The sequence below is a fragment of the Trachurus trachurus genome (genome assembly GCF_905171665.1).
Source record: "Trachurus trachurus genome assembly, chromosome: 1".
Taxonomy (NCBI): Eukaryota; Metazoa; Chordata; class Actinopteri; order Carangiformes; family Carangidae; genus Trachurus; species Trachurus trachurus.
The window spans coordinates 7,797,189-7,817,351 of record NC_139891.1 but is presented as its reverse complement, the minus strand read 5'-3'; the positions used below and the strand labels follow the sequence as shown (position 1 = coordinate 7,817,351).

The 20,163-nt window shown below is 42.9% G+C and overlaps 2 protein-coding genes across 2 annotated transcripts; both read left to right on the top strand.

The window, feature by feature from the left end:
* Nucleotides 1-1,736: 1,736 nt before the first annotated feature.
* On the top strand, nt 1,737-11,526 carry LOC310993661 (uncharacterized protein; the record flags this gene model as incomplete). The annotated part of the gene is made up of 3 exons (XM_083982084.1): nt 1,737-1,794; nt 10,220-11,016; nt 11,167-11,526. The coding sequence occupies 3 exons, from the start codon at nt 1,737-1,739 to the stop codon at nt 11,524-11,526; spliced, it is 1,215 nt and encodes a 404-aa protein (XP_083838210.1).
* LOC310991059 (sarcalumenin-like) lies at nt 11,449-19,796 on the top strand. The gene is made up of 7 exons (XM_083978629.1): nt 11,449-11,518; nt 13,023-13,121; nt 13,831-13,926; nt 15,088-15,204; nt 16,230-16,463; nt 17,385-17,734; nt 18,770-19,796. Exons 2-7 carry the CDS (start codon nt 13,049-13,051, stop codon nt 19,268-19,270), a joined length of 1,371 nt encoding a protein of 456 aa, XP_083834755.1. The 5' UTR covers nt 11,449-11,518; nt 13,023-13,048; the 3' UTR covers nt 19,271-19,796.
* Nucleotides 19,797-20,163: the final 367 nt, after the last annotated feature.

Below are 20,163 nucleotides of genomic sequence, written 5' to 3'. Positions count from 1 at the left end.
AACATACTAGGAGCACATCTCGCTCAACCACATCCCCAAAAAGCATCATTTTTGGAGAGGAGTCTGTAAAGAGTGAGTGGGGCAGCTTTAGTTGGAAAACTAAGCCGGCGCTGACAGATCAGTGTGTGTTTCCAGTGCATCAAATGGCACAAAAAGTGCTAAATCATTGTACATTGAGAGTGAAATTTTGAATAAGAAAGACTGAAATGAATTACAGACCACCTCCCTCTCTTCAATAAGCACCAAATCTGCCCACCTCATGTTATGTTGCTTGTAGTTCTTTTGGGAATTTGACTGGAAATCCCTGCTTGGAGCCTCTCTCCTGTCATACTCGATTTGATACGCTGACTTGATGCTGTAAACATTCCTTTTATTTGGATTTGTATCTGTCTTTTGATCTCTTACATGTTCTGTTGCCAATTGAATGCATGTTACTAATTGCTGTTTCCTCTCATCTAAAGCGGGCTTTTGTTTTGACATTGTTTATTTTTTGGGGGGGGAGTTCCTTTTTTCTTTTATTTTTCATGATCACATGACTGATGTGTTCAGTATGAAACTGTCTTGTGTGCAACGTGTGGACACTATTCACCCACTGACATCGGTTTTATATCTGGTTAGATTAGTAATTTTCATGCCAAACAAGGGAGGGGAGGGTACTTGTTTTTTTTTTTGTTTTTTTTAGTGACACGTTGTTAAAGGGTTTGGTGATCTGCTGACTGATGTTTAGCCCCAGCCTGAGTTAAGGTGAGGTTTGATATTGGTCAGACAAAGACATTATGCCCTCAAAATATTTCTGTACATTGTGTTGCAGCACTGCTGTCTTTTGGTGGAATTTAGAGATATTTGATATTAAGCACTTGCTGTTCTGTACTGCCTGAATCAGTGATGAGGAGGATTTTTTGTTTTGTTTTGTTTCCATTTTATTTTTTGTAAGCTCTTCGCTGTGACGCAATTTAACATCAGTTTATTGTGTTCTGCTTTTTTGTCTCTTCATTTGTCTTTCTTGTCCCGTTTTTTCCATTTTTTTGGTGACAAGCATTTTTTTATATATATTTTTGTGTGATTTCTGTTTGTTTTTTCCTTTCCATCAGTCCAGGTCGATGAGAAGCTGTTATATTTTGTTTATAAAAAAAAACTTGGGTAAACAGGCCTTTGTAAAGATGAAAAAAAAATAAAATTTGTACTTTTTTTATTACACTCCCTTTTGTTTTACTGGTCTCCTTCAGTCACCCTTGGTGTCCACCAGGAGGTGATATTGAGCAGCTCCCCACTCAGCAGCAGCAGCAACACACACAGTTCATATAAACACAGCTGGCCCACAGGCCTCATTGTATTCTTTTCAGTGGGAATACAGTAACTGGAGAGAGATGTGTAAATTATACAGCAACATTGAAATCTGACGGGTGAATGAAGACAGTATGAATGGTACTGGTAACTAATGTGGAAACGTTTCAATGAGAAACTCTTAAGAAAAATATGGCCTTTGTGTACTTGTAGTAGATTATCATTTACCGTTAGTGTTAAAAAAAAGTATACAACTACAACATAACCAGCCAATCTCTTCCTGTTTCTTTCTGCTCACAGCCTTCCTGATTGGACCAGACAGTTGTTCAGATACACATTGGCTGAAATGGGTGCAGTTGCTGCGTCCCGCCTCCACTGGCATGCCCTCTGACCTTCAGCCAGAGCAGTATATATAGCAGGGGCGGATGTGGAGAAGGCCCCTGGCAGTCAAAATGAAGTGGCTGCTGTCTGTGTGCTGCTTGGTGTCTCTGCTGGCCCTGTCTGCTGCAGGTATGGTGGTGGGCCATGGGTTTGGGGGAAATATTTGTCTTTAACATAGTCTAATTCATTTGAATGAAACAGGTGTGTGTGTGTGTGTGTGTGTGTGTGTGTGTGTGTGTGTGTGTGTGTGTGTGAAATTGAAATGACGATCCACTGTATTTAAATGGCTATATATGAATCTGGTGTGTGTGTGTGTCTTTGAACATACCACAGTGTTGTGTCTTGCTGAGATTTGGAGAGACTGTGAGCAGTGGTTTGTAATGACATGTATTGCTGCCTCTAAAGGTGCAAATGAATGAGTTCCATTTGTCACTTATGCATTGATACTGCACAATCATTTTTGCGTCCAACCGGTTGTAGGTTGTGAACAAATGGGGTCAAGGTGAGATCTGTGTTCTCAGGTTGACGTTTTTCAGATTTGCAGTGTTTCACAGTTTCCTTGTTTCCTTGGAGAACTGCGTTGTTGGTCTCTGGATTTTAAGCTTAATGGGACAAGAGATGTGTTGGATCCATGAATGTGTCCTGCATGTTACCATGTGATGCAGTGCAAGGTTTTGCGGTTGTACAAGTGGAAATGTCATGGCTGAGGTGTGACACCAGCTGATGGAAACTGTCCTGTGTGCTGCTTATTCTCTCTGCCCCGGAGAGAAACACAGTGACAGCGCTGACAGAGTGACTTGGACTCAGTACAAAAGAGTCACACTGAAATTATTGGTTTTCCCACTGGATCTCTTTCAGTTTGACCATCCCTTCACAGCAACTTCATGCACGCATGTAACTCCTCTCCAACGGCCGGTGCTTAAGCGAGGAGTCTGGCATTTCACTGTAGCTTCGTGTTTATAGACTTTATAAACTTCCCACTCTCTGACAAGCATGTATGATTTTTTTTTTTTTAACTGAGCAAATTAGAGCGGTTACACGCTTGCCCAAGGTTATTCCATCACAGTTGCTCTTCTGCTCCTCTGGTAATGTTGATACTTGGTGAAAGCCAAGGCAGAGAATACCCTTGTCTGTCCTTGCACTGATTCATTTTTGGTCCCCACAAGTTGCCGTAGACAGGTGTCAATAGCCGGACAAAGTTGTCACCAGATACCGTGGTCATCAATGCCATGCGGTGATATGAGTCCCTTTAAAAGTCCCAGGAGTACACACGCACATGTTAATCACACACATTCACAAATATGACTCACATGCTTGAAACTACGATACTATCATACAGCCATACAGTACAGACAGACTCCTCATAAACAGCTAAAGCCTCAATAAAACCTCATCACTGGCTCTCTGCTCCGTCTGCAGAGCTGCTAATCTGTCATTCCAGTCAGCAGGCTCCATGTCCAGGGGATGTCCCAACTAAAACAGGCATGAGAGAGCTCAGCAGAGGACATGTAGGACCAGAGTACAGTAGCCAAGCTGTTGGGCTGTTTTAACTTATATAACTCAAGTTCTATTAAACGTTAAGGTTAAGTTAATTCTTCTAGTTAGAGCTGTGGGTGTGGGAATGGATCAGAAAAAGGGAGATTTAACCAAAATCCAGTGAACAGTGGTGGAGTATGTATGTGTGTCTTACAGGACAGTGACAGACATGTCTCAAACTCATGGTGCAGAGAGAGAAAACGAGAAAGGACCACATCCACTGAGGTCCATTCAGCCTTAACAAACCAGCTAACCAGACATGCAAAACCACTGCTGCTTCCATGTGTGTTTGTATTCCATTTTTGTTGTATTTTTAGGAACCGGTGACTAAAAAGGAGGGTTCTGCATGTTACACAGTCGACGGTATACGTATGTCATCGCTCCTAGTGCTAATGCATTTACTGTCATTAGCATTTTAAAAGACTCTGAGTCACCCGCTGCCTGCACACTGTTGCAGGAATGTGAGCAATAGTGCAGCTGAACTGTGGGCCAGCCTCATGACAATCACAGGGAGGAGAGGAGCGTCACACTTCCTGAAAATAGGAGTGGAATTATCCCTCCTTCTTTTCACCCACTGACTCATTGTAGGACTATTTCTGTCTCGTAGATGTACCATCCAGCTCCAGCTCTAAGGCACCTGTCCCACTCTGTCCCCACAACACTGTGCTGTGCCCAGTATCTGCAGCAGCAGCAGGGTTTTTCTTTTTCACTGCACACTCTTCATTGGCTGCCCCTTGCTATTTCCAAAAATATTTTATTAATGCCAGGAGAAATGTAATCTCTAATAATGTAAAAATGAAAACTGAAATGTCACTGATCAGTATTCTTCTACCCAGAGTAGATTAAATGACTGTGTGAATGGAGAGGTGACAGCCAGTATTCTGCTGCTTGTGTCACAGCGTGCAGCTATATACCTGCCCAGCAACAGCACACAAACAAAGTTAGCAACTAGCTGGTGAACACAATCGAGTGTTCAGCAGCCAAAAAGCTTGTAATTTTCCTCAGGAGGTTTGTGGAGAACAAAAAGGGGCTAAAAGACATTTAATATTTAACAAATAGGCCTACTTAGATCTTGCAAAAATGATGGGAATATGTTTTATGTTTGTTTTTAGCTCAGTTATTACACTATGGTGTGTTATGGCATTATTCTAGTCGATAATAATAACAAGCATAAACTCTCACCAACACTAACCCACTTACATGACTTGTAAGCTATCACAATACAACAATGCTAATTTTCTAACATGTTGATCTATGGCAGGTATGATGATTAGCGTGGTCACTACTACCCTAGTTTAGCATGTTAGCATGGGAATATGCATAGTAGCCACATTTTGCAGGTATTTAGTCATAAAGACATTGGACTAATTAGATTTTTATTTTATTGTATTTTTGCCTTTAATTGACAGGATAGTTCAGAGAGAGACAGGAAATGAGAGGCAGAGTGGGGGGGGGGGGGGACAGGGCCACACAGCGCGGGACTCGAACCGGGGTCGCCTACAGCGAGGACTACAGCCTCAACACATAGGGGAAGGTGCTCTACCAACCGAGCTAAACACCGCCCCGGACTAATTGGATTTTGAGCCGATTGAGACATTAAAGGATCCACAAAGTGACTGTAATTTATCCTAAACAGATGTTGTTTTACCTAATTTTATGGCAATCCATAGCTGTTGAGATGTTTCAGTCTTAAACCAAAGTGGACAGCTGATCAATGCATTCTCCTCTTTATTATATTAATCTTGACTGGATATGCCTCAGTAATCCAACAATGTAACTGTCACATGAATTGTCTAATATTTTCCTCCCCTGTTGGCACATATTTTCCCATCTTCCTAATCACGTTAACTTGAATTTAATTTGGCCATCACTCACCACTTGCCTAGCAGAAAACGATCTCTCTGTTTTTTCCTCAAGGCATGCACTGTGGGGGTGAAACAGAAAACTACATTTTGGCAGTCGGCAGTTAGGGAGACAGAGGGCTTATTTCTATTGCGACATAAGAAAAAACAATCGATGCATAGTTTATCACATCACATCAAACAGAAATAAACTGGTGAATGGCCACTGGAGACTGACCTTCTTACGTGGCATCACTTAACTTTGGCAGCACATCTTCACCACCTCATGTTGGGATCTTGGCCACTGCTGCCGTTCATGTTACAATGCAAACAATGTGGTAGCGCTATGTCTTTGGGCAATATCCAAACCTCCCTCATGGCTCGATCAGAACAGCATCGGACCGCTGTCCTCAGGTTACCCCTCACTAATCTCCCTCTCGTTTGTTTCACCCAATTACTGACACCCACAGTACCCTTAAGAATGGCCAAGACACGTTTCACGAGTCCTGGGCCATGTTGAAAACCGGAGTGCTGGACAGTCGTGGCTCATACCTCGGCCTCTGCCAGTTACAACACTGGACTATACAATGTGCTACCGTCTCTTAATCTGACGTATTTTCCACTCACTGCCTCCCTATTTTATCTCCATCTACTGTCCTCTTGTATTTTTGATTTGTGTTATCGAATTCTTTTTCCAGTTACAGAGTACATTTTACCATTGTGAGTAGTGGTGGCAAAACCAAACATTGGCAATCCACTGCTTTCATTTGTTGATTGACTGGACTCGTATTACAATACACAATGGCTTGCCATGGCCACATTCTCACCCTAACCTTTATTCAGATTTGAAGTGAGACAAGCTTTGCTTTGTGTACAAAACATCATCGAAGACATTTTTTTTTTTTTCGAAACGGTCCACACAGAACTTGGATGCTGTTGGAGCACGAGCTTGATGTTCTGATTGATCGCTAACACTGACAATCCCCTCAGAAGGTGATAAGCTAACAAAGCATCCAGACATTAGAAGTGACAAGCAACATGATGAGCACAAAATTGTCTGATGGTGTGATTCAGGGCCTTAAAATAGGGGAAAGAAACCGTCATGGGAGATGGTGCAGGAACAGGAGAGTACATGGAGTCCCACAAGCATCATTTAGGACAGATGATGGAGTGTTAAGCCTTCAATCCAAGCCCCAAATACAAATATATCTTGACTCAGAAGCAACTGATTTTGGTTTGATGGGATCAGCTTCAAGGCTTCACACTGAGTTAATAGTCATAATGCTGCAACTTCCACATAAGGAAAGAAAATACATGTCAAATCATGCTTGTGATTGACTGGAACTGAAGTTTTAATCAAACACTAACTGAGGGTGTGTGATTCAGAGGTCAGAGCCTGGGTTTACAGGAATTTCATCCAAAACAACTTAATTAACTTCATAACATCATCAGTGAACAGACACAGCCACCAAAACAAGAATGTATGACATCATTGTATGGCATGATTCTCATTTTACAGTCTTGCTGCTGTTGCTGTGGCTAGAATCAGTCAAAGTAATTGAAAACACTTGGCTGCGTGTGGTCGTTTAACAGTCAGGTTGTAGGCTGGTTTGCTGGTTGATTAAGTACTTTTGGTTCAATGTCTTTGTCATTAATTATGTGGACATATATAATACATCAATTTATATAATAAAATTGAGTAAATTTAAAATAATGGAATTCAGAGTGTAATGTTGACATTATATAAATAGTGGTTAAAACCCAGCCTTATCCCCCACTTTCTGAGCTCACAGTGAAAATGTTAAAGGGACAACGAGGAGTTTCTATTTGGTTATAAAAAAAAGTCTCACATTAATGTGGATGAATCTACGCTACCCACACTTGTTAATGGCTCCATTTTCGATATATATATATATATATCGTTTTGTCTCTATCGTTATTTTGTTATTATTAGTGGTGGCGGAAATGCTGAGCCGACCACCGTTTCTTTACTTTTGGTTTCGTGGCGAGTCATGAGAATAACGCCGCCGAATCGCCGTTTATGGTCGGAACTACGACGGTATGTGATCGTCTTTGAACCTCTGACTTTAATTCTTGATGAATGAAAACATGAGTCCGTCTTGCGCCGGTCAAAGAATTTCAGTGTGATACTGTGAAAGGGTTCAGTCATATTGATGAGAACTACTGCCTCACAGTTTGCTTTGTCATGCTAGGGCATAGAGGAGCACTGCATCGGTAGCACAAGTGCCAGGCATTTCCCCCTGGGAGCTGGTAGGGACTAGCCTAGAAATCTCGACGCACCCTCGCGGCAGCAAATATATTTGCTCCGTAGGTGGGTCTAGAAACGAACCATAGGCACTTTTTGAGTCTCAAACACTGATTGTGTTCACCAATCACAGCGCTCTATCTGTTTAGAGAGTCGTTGGGCGGGCTTAACGCGATGACGACATACATTTTAATTGGCTTGTCAGGCTAACGTCATCCTGCTCTTTGCTCTGATTGGTCGTAGCGCTACCCTATTGCGTGCAGAGGCAGTTTGAAAGACAGCCTTCATCCCGCCCCCTGGATTGAGCCGAGGTCTACCGGTCGTTGCCAGACTAGACATGTTAATGATATAGTCTGGCTTGTCAGGCTAGGTAGGGACCCAACCAAGGGGGCAGTTGTCGGTCTGAGAAGTGAAGCTCACTTCCGCGTTCAAAAAACTGCAATCCCCTCGGATTCCTCTGGGGGCTGGTGTCAGAAGGGAGCATTCCCCATAGACCCCCATGTTAAAATCGCCGACTTTACATCCTCAGTAAACATGTTAAAAGCCTGGTGTCAGAACGTTTTTTCGTCTCAATCGATAGTTTCTACCCCCGCACACACTCTGAGGGGGGTGAATTTTTTTTTAACTCTACCGCTTTACTGTTATAAGGCTCTGGCCAATTAGGGCGCGGAAACGTTGAGTGACAGGTCCGAGCAGCTCCGTGGACAGCTGCTTCGAGGCCAGTGGGCGGGTTCTCGGCCGGCCAATCCAACATGGCGCTGTTCAGGCCGCCATATTTGAGTCACAAAAATGACTCCCCAAAACCAATGGGTGACGTCACGGACGCTACGTCCATTCTTTTTACAGTCTATGGACCCAACACAGAGCTGAAATAAAATGTACATTTGGCATAAACTTGCAATACATGTTTCAGAAACAACCCAGACTGAATGATAATGTCCGTCAGTGGGTGTTAAAATAATCAACTATTTACTGTCAGGTTTGTCCTATTTAAATAGTGGTGACAACTCAATGCTGTGTTCACAACTTGTTTTTAAGAAATCACACATTGCAGGTGTTTGAGTATTTAAAGCTGTCATCACGTGTGTTAGCTTCTGCCTTAGCGTTAGCCTGTGTGTCCATGACAGGCACAGGTCCAGAAGCCTTATGAACAAGTAAAAGCCCTAACAGCTGTCTCTGGCTATTAGTCTTCATCCCTTGCACTGACCCTCTCTTGTAACATGAACTGTGGACATACATTTAGCTGCCTCATGTCACACTGTACCCCACTATGCACCCCTCTAACTTAAGACCACACCAGCAGTTATAATTAAATAGAGGTCATGGCCTTGTGCCCTTTGTACACCGTGGTGGTGAAGAGTATTGAATGCAGATGTGTGATATGCATGTGGCGTAACAGAGAGGGAGTTCCCTGTTTAAGATGGGATTGTTTTGAAGCCATAGTAACTGTAATGTGCTGTATGATGCTGTGCAGTAGCTCCCTCGATGTGATCTGGAACGAACCGCTTGTTAACTTGTATTTTAACAACCTAAAATATTAAAATTTGTCCTTGAGGAATAGTTACAGTATGTTAATAAAAAAAAAATATTTGTTTGAAATCAAAATAATTGTTATCTAACCTTTACCAAAAATAAATGCACAGAATCGTTCAGGGAGAAAGTGTATGCACAGTTAAATAGCATACACAGGAAGTGAATAGTCTATGTCAGTGGCAGTCCTAAAGTTTATTTTATTGTAATATGGAAAGGCATGTAGGTTTTAATTGTATTAGTATTGGTATTGGTATTGTAGTTAGAGTGTTATTTTATTCTTACAAATTTAAACTTTAAGTTATGCCGTACATTTCTCAATTTTACATTCAATTTTGGTTTAGTGATGTTTAGGTCCAAAATTCCTTTTAATTCATTGAACCAAACCATATAAACAGTAATAAATCAATGCAATGGCAATAAACACATTATTCTATTCCAAGCCATCCTGTCCACTCAGCTGTCTTCTTTTAGATCTGTGACACAACTGTCCACTGTACGTCGCGCCTCAAATAGTCCATGCCTTGGTGTCCCCATTCAAGGAGCTGAAACCTGAGTCTTAAATCAGGGATGTGCTCAACTTCTGATCCGCTCTGTTTGCGCACAGTGACTGAGCACCGGCACTGACGTAACAAACAAAGGTGGCCGCTGTTTGCACATTTCCAGCTACTTTACGGCGTGCAGTGTGATTGGCCAGAAATGCATTTGCCCCGTCCGTGTCAAGTTTTTCAGCCTTGTGGATGCATAAAGATTTGAAGAAAATATATTAGTCATTAAAGCAGAAGTAAGCAGAATGTTTGTGTTAAAATAAGTCTTAAATAGTTCTATCTTCCGACAGCAATCACTTATATATATATAGAGAGTGTTTGGTCTGAAACACAGGTCTGTCAGTCACTCTGCTCTGTTGTAAACCGAGGAGAAAACTTTCCTTGTATCCTACAACCTTTATCCAATGAGGAGAGAGAACGGCATAAAGGGGCGGTCCTCTCTGTGTGTGCAGCCAAGGGATGCGCGTGAATGTGGTGACGTAGAGACGAGGGCGGGGACTGCTAACTGCATCTGCTGACAGGAAGTTAGCCAAAACCACTGGATCGCTTACTTCTGCTTTAAAACTGTCAAAGGTTTTGCAGTTGCAATCATTGTTGTCTTCATCAACATAAAAAATTATCCCACTGCTAAACGACATCCTGACTTTTTACTAGGTTTTGTTAGTTTGTTAGCTGTTTGTTAGCTTTTGTGTATCAGGAAGGAATTCTTGTCATTTTTCATCAGGGTATGTGTTGTTAGAAAAACATCACCTGGCAATCAAAACAAATGGATGTAGAAGTGGACTAAAACTAGTCTTGTCTAATCAATAAGTCTGTGGTCTTTGTCCTCACAGATCTCCTGGCAGGGCCGTCCATCCACGATGAGGAGCCTCTGGTGCGTCTGCAGCTCCAGCAGCCAGAGGGAGACCTCTTCTCCTGCACATGTGACACGACAGAGGAACACTCTAGCCAGACCTCCTCCAACGACACCCCAGCCCCAGAGAGGGCCATGTGTCAGCCCTGCAAAACAACATCACCTTTGAGCGCTGATACAGAAGAAGAGCCGGCCTCCGCCTCAGAGCAGGAAGAGAAAGCAGCTTCAACTGAGGAGGTGACGAGTGAGGGAGAAGAAGAGCAGGAAGAGGCTGCTTCCCAGGTAGAGGAAGAAGAAGAGGTCACCTCTGAGGAAGAACCTTTGGAGGATCAAAGTGTAGAGGAGAATGAAGCTGAGGAGGTTGTGCCATCTGAAGAGGAGGAGAAAACTGAGGAAGGAGAGGATGAAGCAGAGGAGGAACTATCTCATGACGAAGAGGAAGTGACTGAACCACAGGAAGAAGTTTCAGATGAGGAGGAAACAGTTGAAGAGACAGTGGAGAGGCCAGAAGGTGAGGACACAGAGGCAGCAGCTGAAGAGGAGGAAAGTGTGGAAACGGTGGAGGAGGAAGCTGCTGTTGCTGGAGATGCAGCTGAGGAGGAGGTTGCAGTGGCTGAACCTGAACCAGAGGCAGAACCTGAGGAGGTTCCTGCAGAAGACTCTGAACCTGAGGAAACACAACCAGAAGTCACAGCTCAATCTGAAGCTGAACCTGAAGAAACTCCAGAGCCTGAGCTTGAAGAGATGGAGGAGCCAGAACCAGAGCCAGAACCAGAGGTCATTTCAGAACCAGAGCAAGAGGTGGTTTCAGAGCCAGAACCAGAACCAGAGCCAGAGGTGGTTTCAGAGCCAGAACCAGAGCCAGAGGTGGTTTCAGAGCCAGAACCAGAACCAGAGCCAGAGGTGGTTTCAGAGCCAGAACCAGAGCCAGAGCCAGAGGTGGTTTCAGAGCCAGAACCAGAGCCAGAGGTGGTTTCAGAGCCAGAACCAGAACCAGAGCCAGAGGTGGTTTCAGAGCCAGAACCAGAACCAGAGGTGGTTTCAGAGCCAGAGCCAGAACCAGAGCCAGAGGTGGTTTCAGAGCCAGAAGTGATTCCTGAAGTAGAACCAGAGCCCGTTGTGGAAAAAGTCACACCAGAACCTGTTGAGGAAGTAGCTTTGGACGTACCAGTGGAAACAGTGGAGGAGGCCCGGGCCGTTGTGGTGGAGGAGGCACCTGCTGATGTTGTTGAGGAGGAAGCCACAGTTGAGGAAGTGGCTTCAGAGTCTCACACCACAGGTAAATAATAACAACATAATGTAATCTGACATCTTAAAAGACAAACTGCATGATAGAGGTAACTTATCTTCTCACCGACACCTCGGGGCACTGTCTTGTCCTCATTCCCATGCTGCTCCAATTAAAGAGGGAGGGATCCTGTTACAATTAATCTGTCCCTATCCTGTTGATTCCTCTGTAATTAAAGAAGCATGCCATTATCTGGTGTCTGGGTGTTGACACCTGCTATAGAAGATGGGGGCTGAGTTTTGAAAGAGTTTAACATGCATCTCTTACCCTGATACCACTTCATCATATCATACACTGTACTAAAGGGTGAGGTGGTTTTAACTTGTTCCAGTTTTTAGTATCAAATAAGTCTTGTCACTTATTTTACATTTTGATGTTCTGTGCACAGTGAGTTATGTAATTGACGTATGCTATTTGTTTAAGGTGTTTTTAAGTGTCAATCCTCTCATCTAAGGCTCAACAAGACAGCAAAGCAGTGTTTCTTAAAAATGTCAAACTGGATGGACCATTCGGAGGCTGACACTGTGCACATTAGTCCACCCATAAATCTATAAATCCATTAATAAATGTATTCACATTTACAGAGTCAAATAAAGCTGGAGGAAGATGTGCACCATTGAAAGGGATTTTTCACAATGTTGTTAAACACTCATAAATTCTTTTATAAACCCTTCATTACTAACAACTTATAATGCTAATATAAAACATGCCTCGTGAGAAAGAAAGGGAGTTTCCTCAAATTGCATGTGGAAATATGAATCATGCTTCAGTGGATTTCATTCAACTGACATGGGTCAAGGAATGACAGCAAAGATCTCAATCTTTCTGTCTTCCTCGCTGTCTCTCTCGCCTGCCAAACCCCCAGAATATGACACTGTGTGTAGCTAAAGAGGAATTAGCAACAACCTCTTGTTACAGAAATAAACAGACTGAAATAGCAGAGGAAAGGAACAGAGCAGATTGATGGACAACAGCATGATATAACAGTTGGGCCCGCTCTTGGCCCAGCTGGTCTGGTCACTCACAACTGAAGAAGTCATTTACCTGGGGATCACATTTGTTTTGCAACCAGGTCCACTGAGTTCTCACCGTCAATTGCTCTTGAAAACTTTGGTGGATAAGAGGTTGTAGTCATTCATTCACTGTCAGTGGATGTCAATTGATCGACTGATTTCCTGCACAGATATCTATACCCAGACGTATGTTGTTCAAATGTGGATCTGTCCATAATGCCATTTGTAGATTTCCTCAAGGAGTTTTATCCTTTTGTTAACTGCGATATTGTAATGCACCTGATTTGGTAAAACATCAAATTACTGAACCTGGTGGTTTTTATTGAGACATTTAAAACTTTTATTTTTATCACAACATGGCTGTATGACCCGTGACTTTAAAAAAAAAAAAAAAAAAAGGCAGAAGAATTAAAGGAATTGCATGCAGATGCATGTTAGGGTCTTTGTCCTGAACACCTGACTGACAGTCTGACTCTGATCAGGACATAAGGAGGAAGCAGCCGGCCCGATGCTGAGGGACCGCTCCCATATTGAGGACACACTGCGACTGGCTTCTTCTGAACCCTCAGCTGAGTTCTCAGGTAAGAAACGTCACATCATCTCAAAATCAATGACATGTAAATATTTATATGTCCTCTCCTTACATAGGGAAGGGCAATAACACCAGCACATTTGCACTGCAAACGCATCCTGCTGCTCAAAAACCGGGCCTCTAATGAAACACTGCTCTGCCTCAAATGTCTTCTGCAGCGGAAATGCCTGAAGTTCTGGGCTGAAATGAAAATGCAGCAGAATGTTTACAGCTACTTTGTCAATGGGAAAGGAAAACAGATGTTTTTGAATGTGAACAAATGGAAGTTTGAGACAATTTTGGGGGCTTTTCTACTGAAACTATTGCGGAAAATTGCTTCATGATGTTTAGGGCCTGAGGGCTTTATATTCAAGTGTGTGCACTGCATGCGTGCTTGTACGCATGGGTGTATGTGTGTGAGTGTGCAGACATGTCTTGAGGCAGGTGATTAATCAGTGCAAATGTGCACCTCTGTCCTCAGCATGAAAGCCCTCTCTGTTCTGTTAAACCAGATTCATTTCAGAGCGGCCGGAGTGCTGCAGCACTTAATCCCCTCACCTCAACTCAGTTGAATAAAATTATTGAGAGCAATTCATCATCAAGTACTGCCCGAGCAATTGTTGCAATCAGCAATAGCAGCAAGACCATTAATCCAAAATGTCTTTTCCCTATTATTTTCAAATTATTATATCCTAATGCATCTCTCTGTCTCTCTCTAGCTGCTATTAAGAAGCTGTTGAACATCTACCACACAGCCATCAAGCCAATGGAGCAAGCCTACAAGTACAACGAGCTCAGGCAGCATGAAGTCACAGGTAACAGGTTCCTCTGGGTGATTAAACAGCATTTACAGCCACACTTACAGTTTGTTTCTGTAGGTAAATATCACAAACAGTGTATCAACTTTTTATAGGTCCACCTCGGCAGTAGGTTTAAATCACATCTTTGTTAATGACCGGTTTATGTCAGTTTATAACTTTATTTTAGGTTCAGCTCGTATACTGTTAAATAAGTCTTATTTACAGAGTGAGTATAAAACTCTGGCACCAAGAGAAATATAACAAGACATACAGGTACTACAGCACTGCAGTTAATTATCTGACATAAATAACTGATCCATTTTCATTTTCAAACAGTCACGTATAAAAACTACAACAATGGTAATCCATGACCAACACGTGATACCTGCTCACCTGTGTGGGCCTTTATCAGTGAACCACACTGTTAAATATATCCAGCACATGGTTGCACAGAAACGGAGAAAGACAAATAAAGTCGTAATTAAGTAGAAAAAGAGCCAGGGCCTGACATTATTCAAACCAGACACACAGAGAAGCACAATAAGATCTCTGTCTGCTGAAAATTAAAGGGAATGTTGTGTGGGCCAGACACCTGACAACTTTATTCCAGCACTTGAGGGCACAAAGTATTATTTAATGCTCAAGACTAGGATGAAGCAGGACGTGTCATGTGATACTAGGACACCTTGTGGTGCAGAATGGAAAGACACCATCACAGTCAGAGCATACAAATCAAGTAATTTAACCAGCACTGTATTTATCTCAGAGTTTATAACTGAAACCAAATGCTTCTGTTTATTTTGAACATTAAATGTATTCATCTATTTCATAGCCTGTTGTGCAGTGAGATACAATGTGTGCTAAGTTGGCGTTTTGGCCTGCGGGTGGCACTACAGGGGAGTAGAGATGGTATTTCCACTGCACCAGTAGATGTCATAACTTAAAACTGGCGTGGGAAAATAACGTCTAGTCTCCATTTGTGTCGCAAGAATGTGGTGACGCATGAACAAAATACAGGAAAGTGCAATGAATCAAAAGTGCCCCATTCTGCAATGTAGAGCAAGATGCTGTTGCAACTCTATGTAGCATTATGAAAAAAAAATCTGTGTGTTTTTTCTCTGTCCATTCCCTTTCTCTGAATTCTTCTTGTGTGTGCCTCTCGCTCCAACGCTGCAGATGGTGAGATCACCTCTAAGCCCATGGTTTTGTTTTTGGGACCCTGGAGCGTCGGCAAGTCCTCCATGATCAACTACCTGCTGGGTCTTCACGGCACCTCACAGCAACTCTACACAGGTTCACTCTTTTAAACAAAAACTCAACAGTGGTGTAACTGAAAACAGACACAGCTACTACCCAGTGATTACATGTGGAAATCACCAGGGTTTCAGCAGCAGCAATAGCAAAGGCATTTGTTCTATTTTAAATTGTTTCATGAGTCAGTTACAGCAAAAAGTTAGCTAGCATTAGTCACAATAATGGTCCCAACAGACTGAGAGAGCTTGGAGCAACTCAAGCATTTTGTATTAAACTATGGGTTGTTTTGTTCCAAATTAAGTCAACATTTTATCTATAATTGTGAGAATATGTTAACTCTTCATCAGAGGTGGACATGGTACACTTGAGTCTTGAGTACAAACTTTAATCTGATAGAGGTAAAAAAAAACTCTTAAAAGTACTTTTTTATGTCAACACGCTGACACAATGACAGCAGTCATTTAAAATGAGAGGAATCTTCCTTTAAGTGTAAAATGTGGACTTAAGACAAAACCACAGTCTCTGGTGAAGAATCCTCTGCCTCATCTTCATCTCCTGTAGCCATCGTCAAGAACAGCTCAAACTGAACAGTTCAACACAACATGACACTGTAATAACCTGTGAATAACAAAGTGGATGGTTCATCTTATTTTTCAAGAATAATCATGTGAAGTATGGCTGGAAAAATATACATAAGTACCATGCTCAAGGTACCATGCTTCTTTCCCTTATCATGTCGAAACTTGCTGGACTGCAGCTAATGTATTGACTTGTGAAATACCGTATGCAATTTTTTATCCATTAAGACTGATTAGGTTGATTATGTGAAGAAATAATATATTGAAAGTGATTATACATTAATTAAACATCTCTTAACATATTTTCGATTAGTGGGGAAACATGGTATTATATTACCTAGTAATTTAGTATCAACTAAGTAAATAGCAAAATTATTAGTTAATTAATCATAATTGTATCATGGTTAAGTTTGAATTATAACCATATAGCAGGTAGAATTAACTCAACAAATATTTTTAACCCATGGATCTTCATTCTCCCTCCAGGTGCCGAGCCCACCACCTCAGAGTACACGGTCATCATGCACGGTGAGAAGTTCCGGTCCATAGAGGGCATCGTCATGGCAGCTGACAGCTCCCGCTCCTTCTCCCCCCTGGAGAAGTTTGGCCAGGGCTTCCTGGAGCGGCTGGTGGGCGTGGAGATGCCCCACAAGCTGCTGGAGAGGGTCACCTTTGTCGACACGCCCGGCATCATTGAGAACCGCAAACAGCAGGAAAGAGGTGATCATTGTTGATGGGAATGTTTTTTCATCCACACACACAATTACACAAATATTACAACCACAATAAGTAACACATCTAACCTTCAAGTTGAGGAGTGTGTTTTTAACAGATTTCCTCACCACTAACCGTAGTGCAGAAAACAAAGAATGAATCACGTGAAATTTTTAAAGGGATAGTTCACCCAAAATTGAAATTTCACTCATTACTCACCCTCATGTCGACTAAGGGCTGGGAGAAGTTTCAGAGTCCTCCGTGCCTTCTCTGAGTTACAGGGGGTCTCGGCATAGCAGTGCATGTCAATATAACGGTTGCAAATGGATACCACTTTTCTTCGTAACTAAAAGACACACCAAAAAACATCCAAATACCTCCATGCTGCTCATATGTAATGACCGTCCCGAAATGCGAAATTGTCCCGAAAAAAATTAAATAAGTCTATATTTCAAGCCTGTTTGTAGCGGAAGCTTCTCGAAGCTCCTCTTTCCGGTTCGTCCAAATTTGACGAACCGGGAAGAGGAGCTTCCGCTACAAACAAGCTTGAAATATAGACTTTTTTAGAAATAGAATTTTTTCGGGACAATTTCGCATTTCGGGGCTTCAATACAAGAGGGACATTACACACGAGCAGCATGGAGGTATTTGGATGTTTTTTGGTGTGTCTTTTTGTTACGAAGACAGTTGGTATCCATTTGCAACCGTTATATGGACATGCACTGCTACACCGAGACCCCCTGTAACTCAGAGAAGCCACGAAGGACTCTGAAACTTCTCCCAGCCCTTAGTCGACATGAGGGTGAGTAGATGAAACTATGAACTATCCCTTTCAGACTTGAGTTTCATGTCTGGTGTCTATCCAACTGTATTTTGGGCCTTTGGCAGAGTGAGAAAGTGTTAATTCTTCATTTCCGTCTCTCTCAGGTTACCCTTATAATGAGGTGTGCCAGTGGTTCATCGATCGAGCTGATCTGATCTTCCTGGTGTTCGACCCCACCAAGCTGGACGTGGGCGGGGAGCTGGAGATGCTCTTCAAGCAGATGAAGGGACGCGAGTCCCAGATCCGCCTCATTCTCAACAAGGCCGACAGCCTCACCAACCAGGACCTGATGAGGGTCTACGGGGCCCTGTTCTGGAGCATGGCGCCATTGATCAATGTGACAGAGCCCCCGCGGGTTTACATGAGCTCCTTCTGGCCTCTGGACTACGCTGCAGACACCAGCAGAGAGCTCTTCAAGAAGGAGGAGACCTCACTGCTGGAGGATCTCAACCAGGTACAACTTCCTGACTTGGCTTTTGTTTACATCAAGATTCCCTGAGTAAAGATGCACACAGATTAAAGGGATAGTTCAACATTATTGCAAATTCGCCTATCGCCATAATCCCTATAGTCATAGGGGTAGGTTTATTGCCTTTAATTATTGAGCATGTTGGTTTGAGATCCGCGGGGTAGAGATATAATAATAAGTTAAAGCAGAAGTAAGCGATCCGGTCGTTTTGGCTAACTTCTTGTCAGCCGATGGAGTTAGCAGTCCCCGCCCTCGTCCCTACGTCACCACATTCACGCGCATCCCTTGGCTGCACACACAGAGAGGACCGCCCCTTTATGCCGTTCTCTCTCCTCATTGGATAAAGGTTGTAGGATACAAGGAAAGTTTTCTCCTCGGCTTACAGCAGAGCAGAGTGACTGACAGACCCGTGTTTCAGACCAAACACTCTATATAAGTGATTGCTGTCGGAAGATATAACTATTTAAGACATATATTAACGCAACTATTCCGCTTACTTCTGCTTTAATAATGTAACTTTACGAGACAGAGTTGTTTTCGAGGCAAATGCGTAGCCGGAACAACCTTCCAGACATGGCTGTTGGGCGGAGTGACTTCAAAAGCACAAGTAGTTCAGAGTATTTGCTTCATGTGTCATAATGTTACATAATTATACATGATTATTTCATTGTGTGGTGAATGTGCAGGTCACAACTTCTCCACGAGAGTGTTTTGGAGTTGTTGGATTGTTATTTGATGAGTGTGTTTGCTGAGTAGCTTGAGTATCTGAACAACATGCACTGATAATTAAAGATAATGAACCTACTCCTATGACTATGGGCGAATTTACCAAAATGTTGAACTATCCCTTTAAGTACTTACCTAACTTACCAAAGTTTCTAAGAAAGACGGTAATGTTTTTGAACACTAAAAACCCGTCTATTGGAGCTCAGGAGAAATCTTGCATCAACTTTGTGATTTCTCTTAATGTAAGTAGCACTTGAAGTGACCTTTTCTTTCTCTCTCTTTCTTCCCCCCCAGGTGATTGAGAACCAGATTGAGAATAAGATCGCTTTCATCCGCCAGCACGGCATCCGTGTGCGCATCCATGCCCTGCTGGTGGACCGCTACCTTCAGACCTACAATGACAAGATGGGCTGGTTCAGTGATCCCTACGAGGTGTTCCAAGACATTGTGAGTGACCCGGACAAGTACTACATCTTCAAGTCCATTCTGGCAAAGACCAACGTCAGCAAGTTCGACCTGCCCGACAAGGAGGCCTACCAGGACTTCTTTGGCGTGAACCCCGTCTCCAGCTTCAAGCAGCTCTCCTCCCACTGCAGCTGGAGCGGTGGATGTCTGCTGGAGAAAATAGAGAAGGCCATCTCACACGAGCTCCCAGCTCTGCTCAGCAGCGTCAGCAAGGCCTCAGGCACGCCCGCCCCGGCAAAAGCTGCACCAGGAACCCCACCTCCTCTCCCTGGTACTTGCGAAGGTCCCGGGTGTGAAGAGAAACCCAAAAACCGTTGGAGGAGGCAGTGAGGTGGAGGAGAAGGATGGAGGAGAAGGAACAGATCAAGGCAGATGGCAGCAGCAGCAGCAGCAGCAGCCAGAGGGTTTCCTCAAGTATTCCCCACTGCTGTGATTTTCAGGACTGGATGTGGGGAGACAGAGCAGAGAGAGAGAACGAGGGAGGAGGAGAATACAAAATGTGCAAAGGTCTAATGTACCAAGCAGTCTACTAGTATTTAATAATACTTCTTAGTGCTTGTCCTTAGCTGTAAGCTGTACCAAACGAAGGGGTTTTACTACACTGGGACAGTGCAGATGATGGAAAACCGAGGTACGACTATTATATAATGAGACTTGGCCCATGTAGGTCAAACCAGCATTAGTCTCATTATTTAATAGCCACACCTCCTATAGCCAGCTGATTTTCAAATACTTTTCTATGACTGTGCAAGAACACTGTTACACATTGTCCAATACGAAACCTATATAGGATCTGTGTGGGTCAAATCAAACAATGCAGGTGCAAGTGTTGGCACGTAGTATTTATGACCACTGTCTGTAAGAAAACAAGTGTAGAAAAGGAGACATGTAGACAGCACCATCTCTTAGGCTACTTCTGGCTACAAATGTAATTGTGTGGAGCAGGGAAAGAGGAGGAGAGAGAAAGTGGCCTTTATTTCTACATAATTGCTCGTGTCATATTAATGAAATCTGAGAATTCTCACTGTTTCAAGTTTGTACATTATTTATTCAAGTTTCTTTCTTCAGAGAAAGATGCTGGCGGTGACTATGCTCCTCCAGAGATAAATGCTGCCACGTTTGCTAAGTCTGAAGATTCTGACAAATCTGCTGTGCTGTGTTTTTACAATTAAACCAGTGTCTGTATCATGTGGGTACATACTGTAATATCATTGGGACAATTG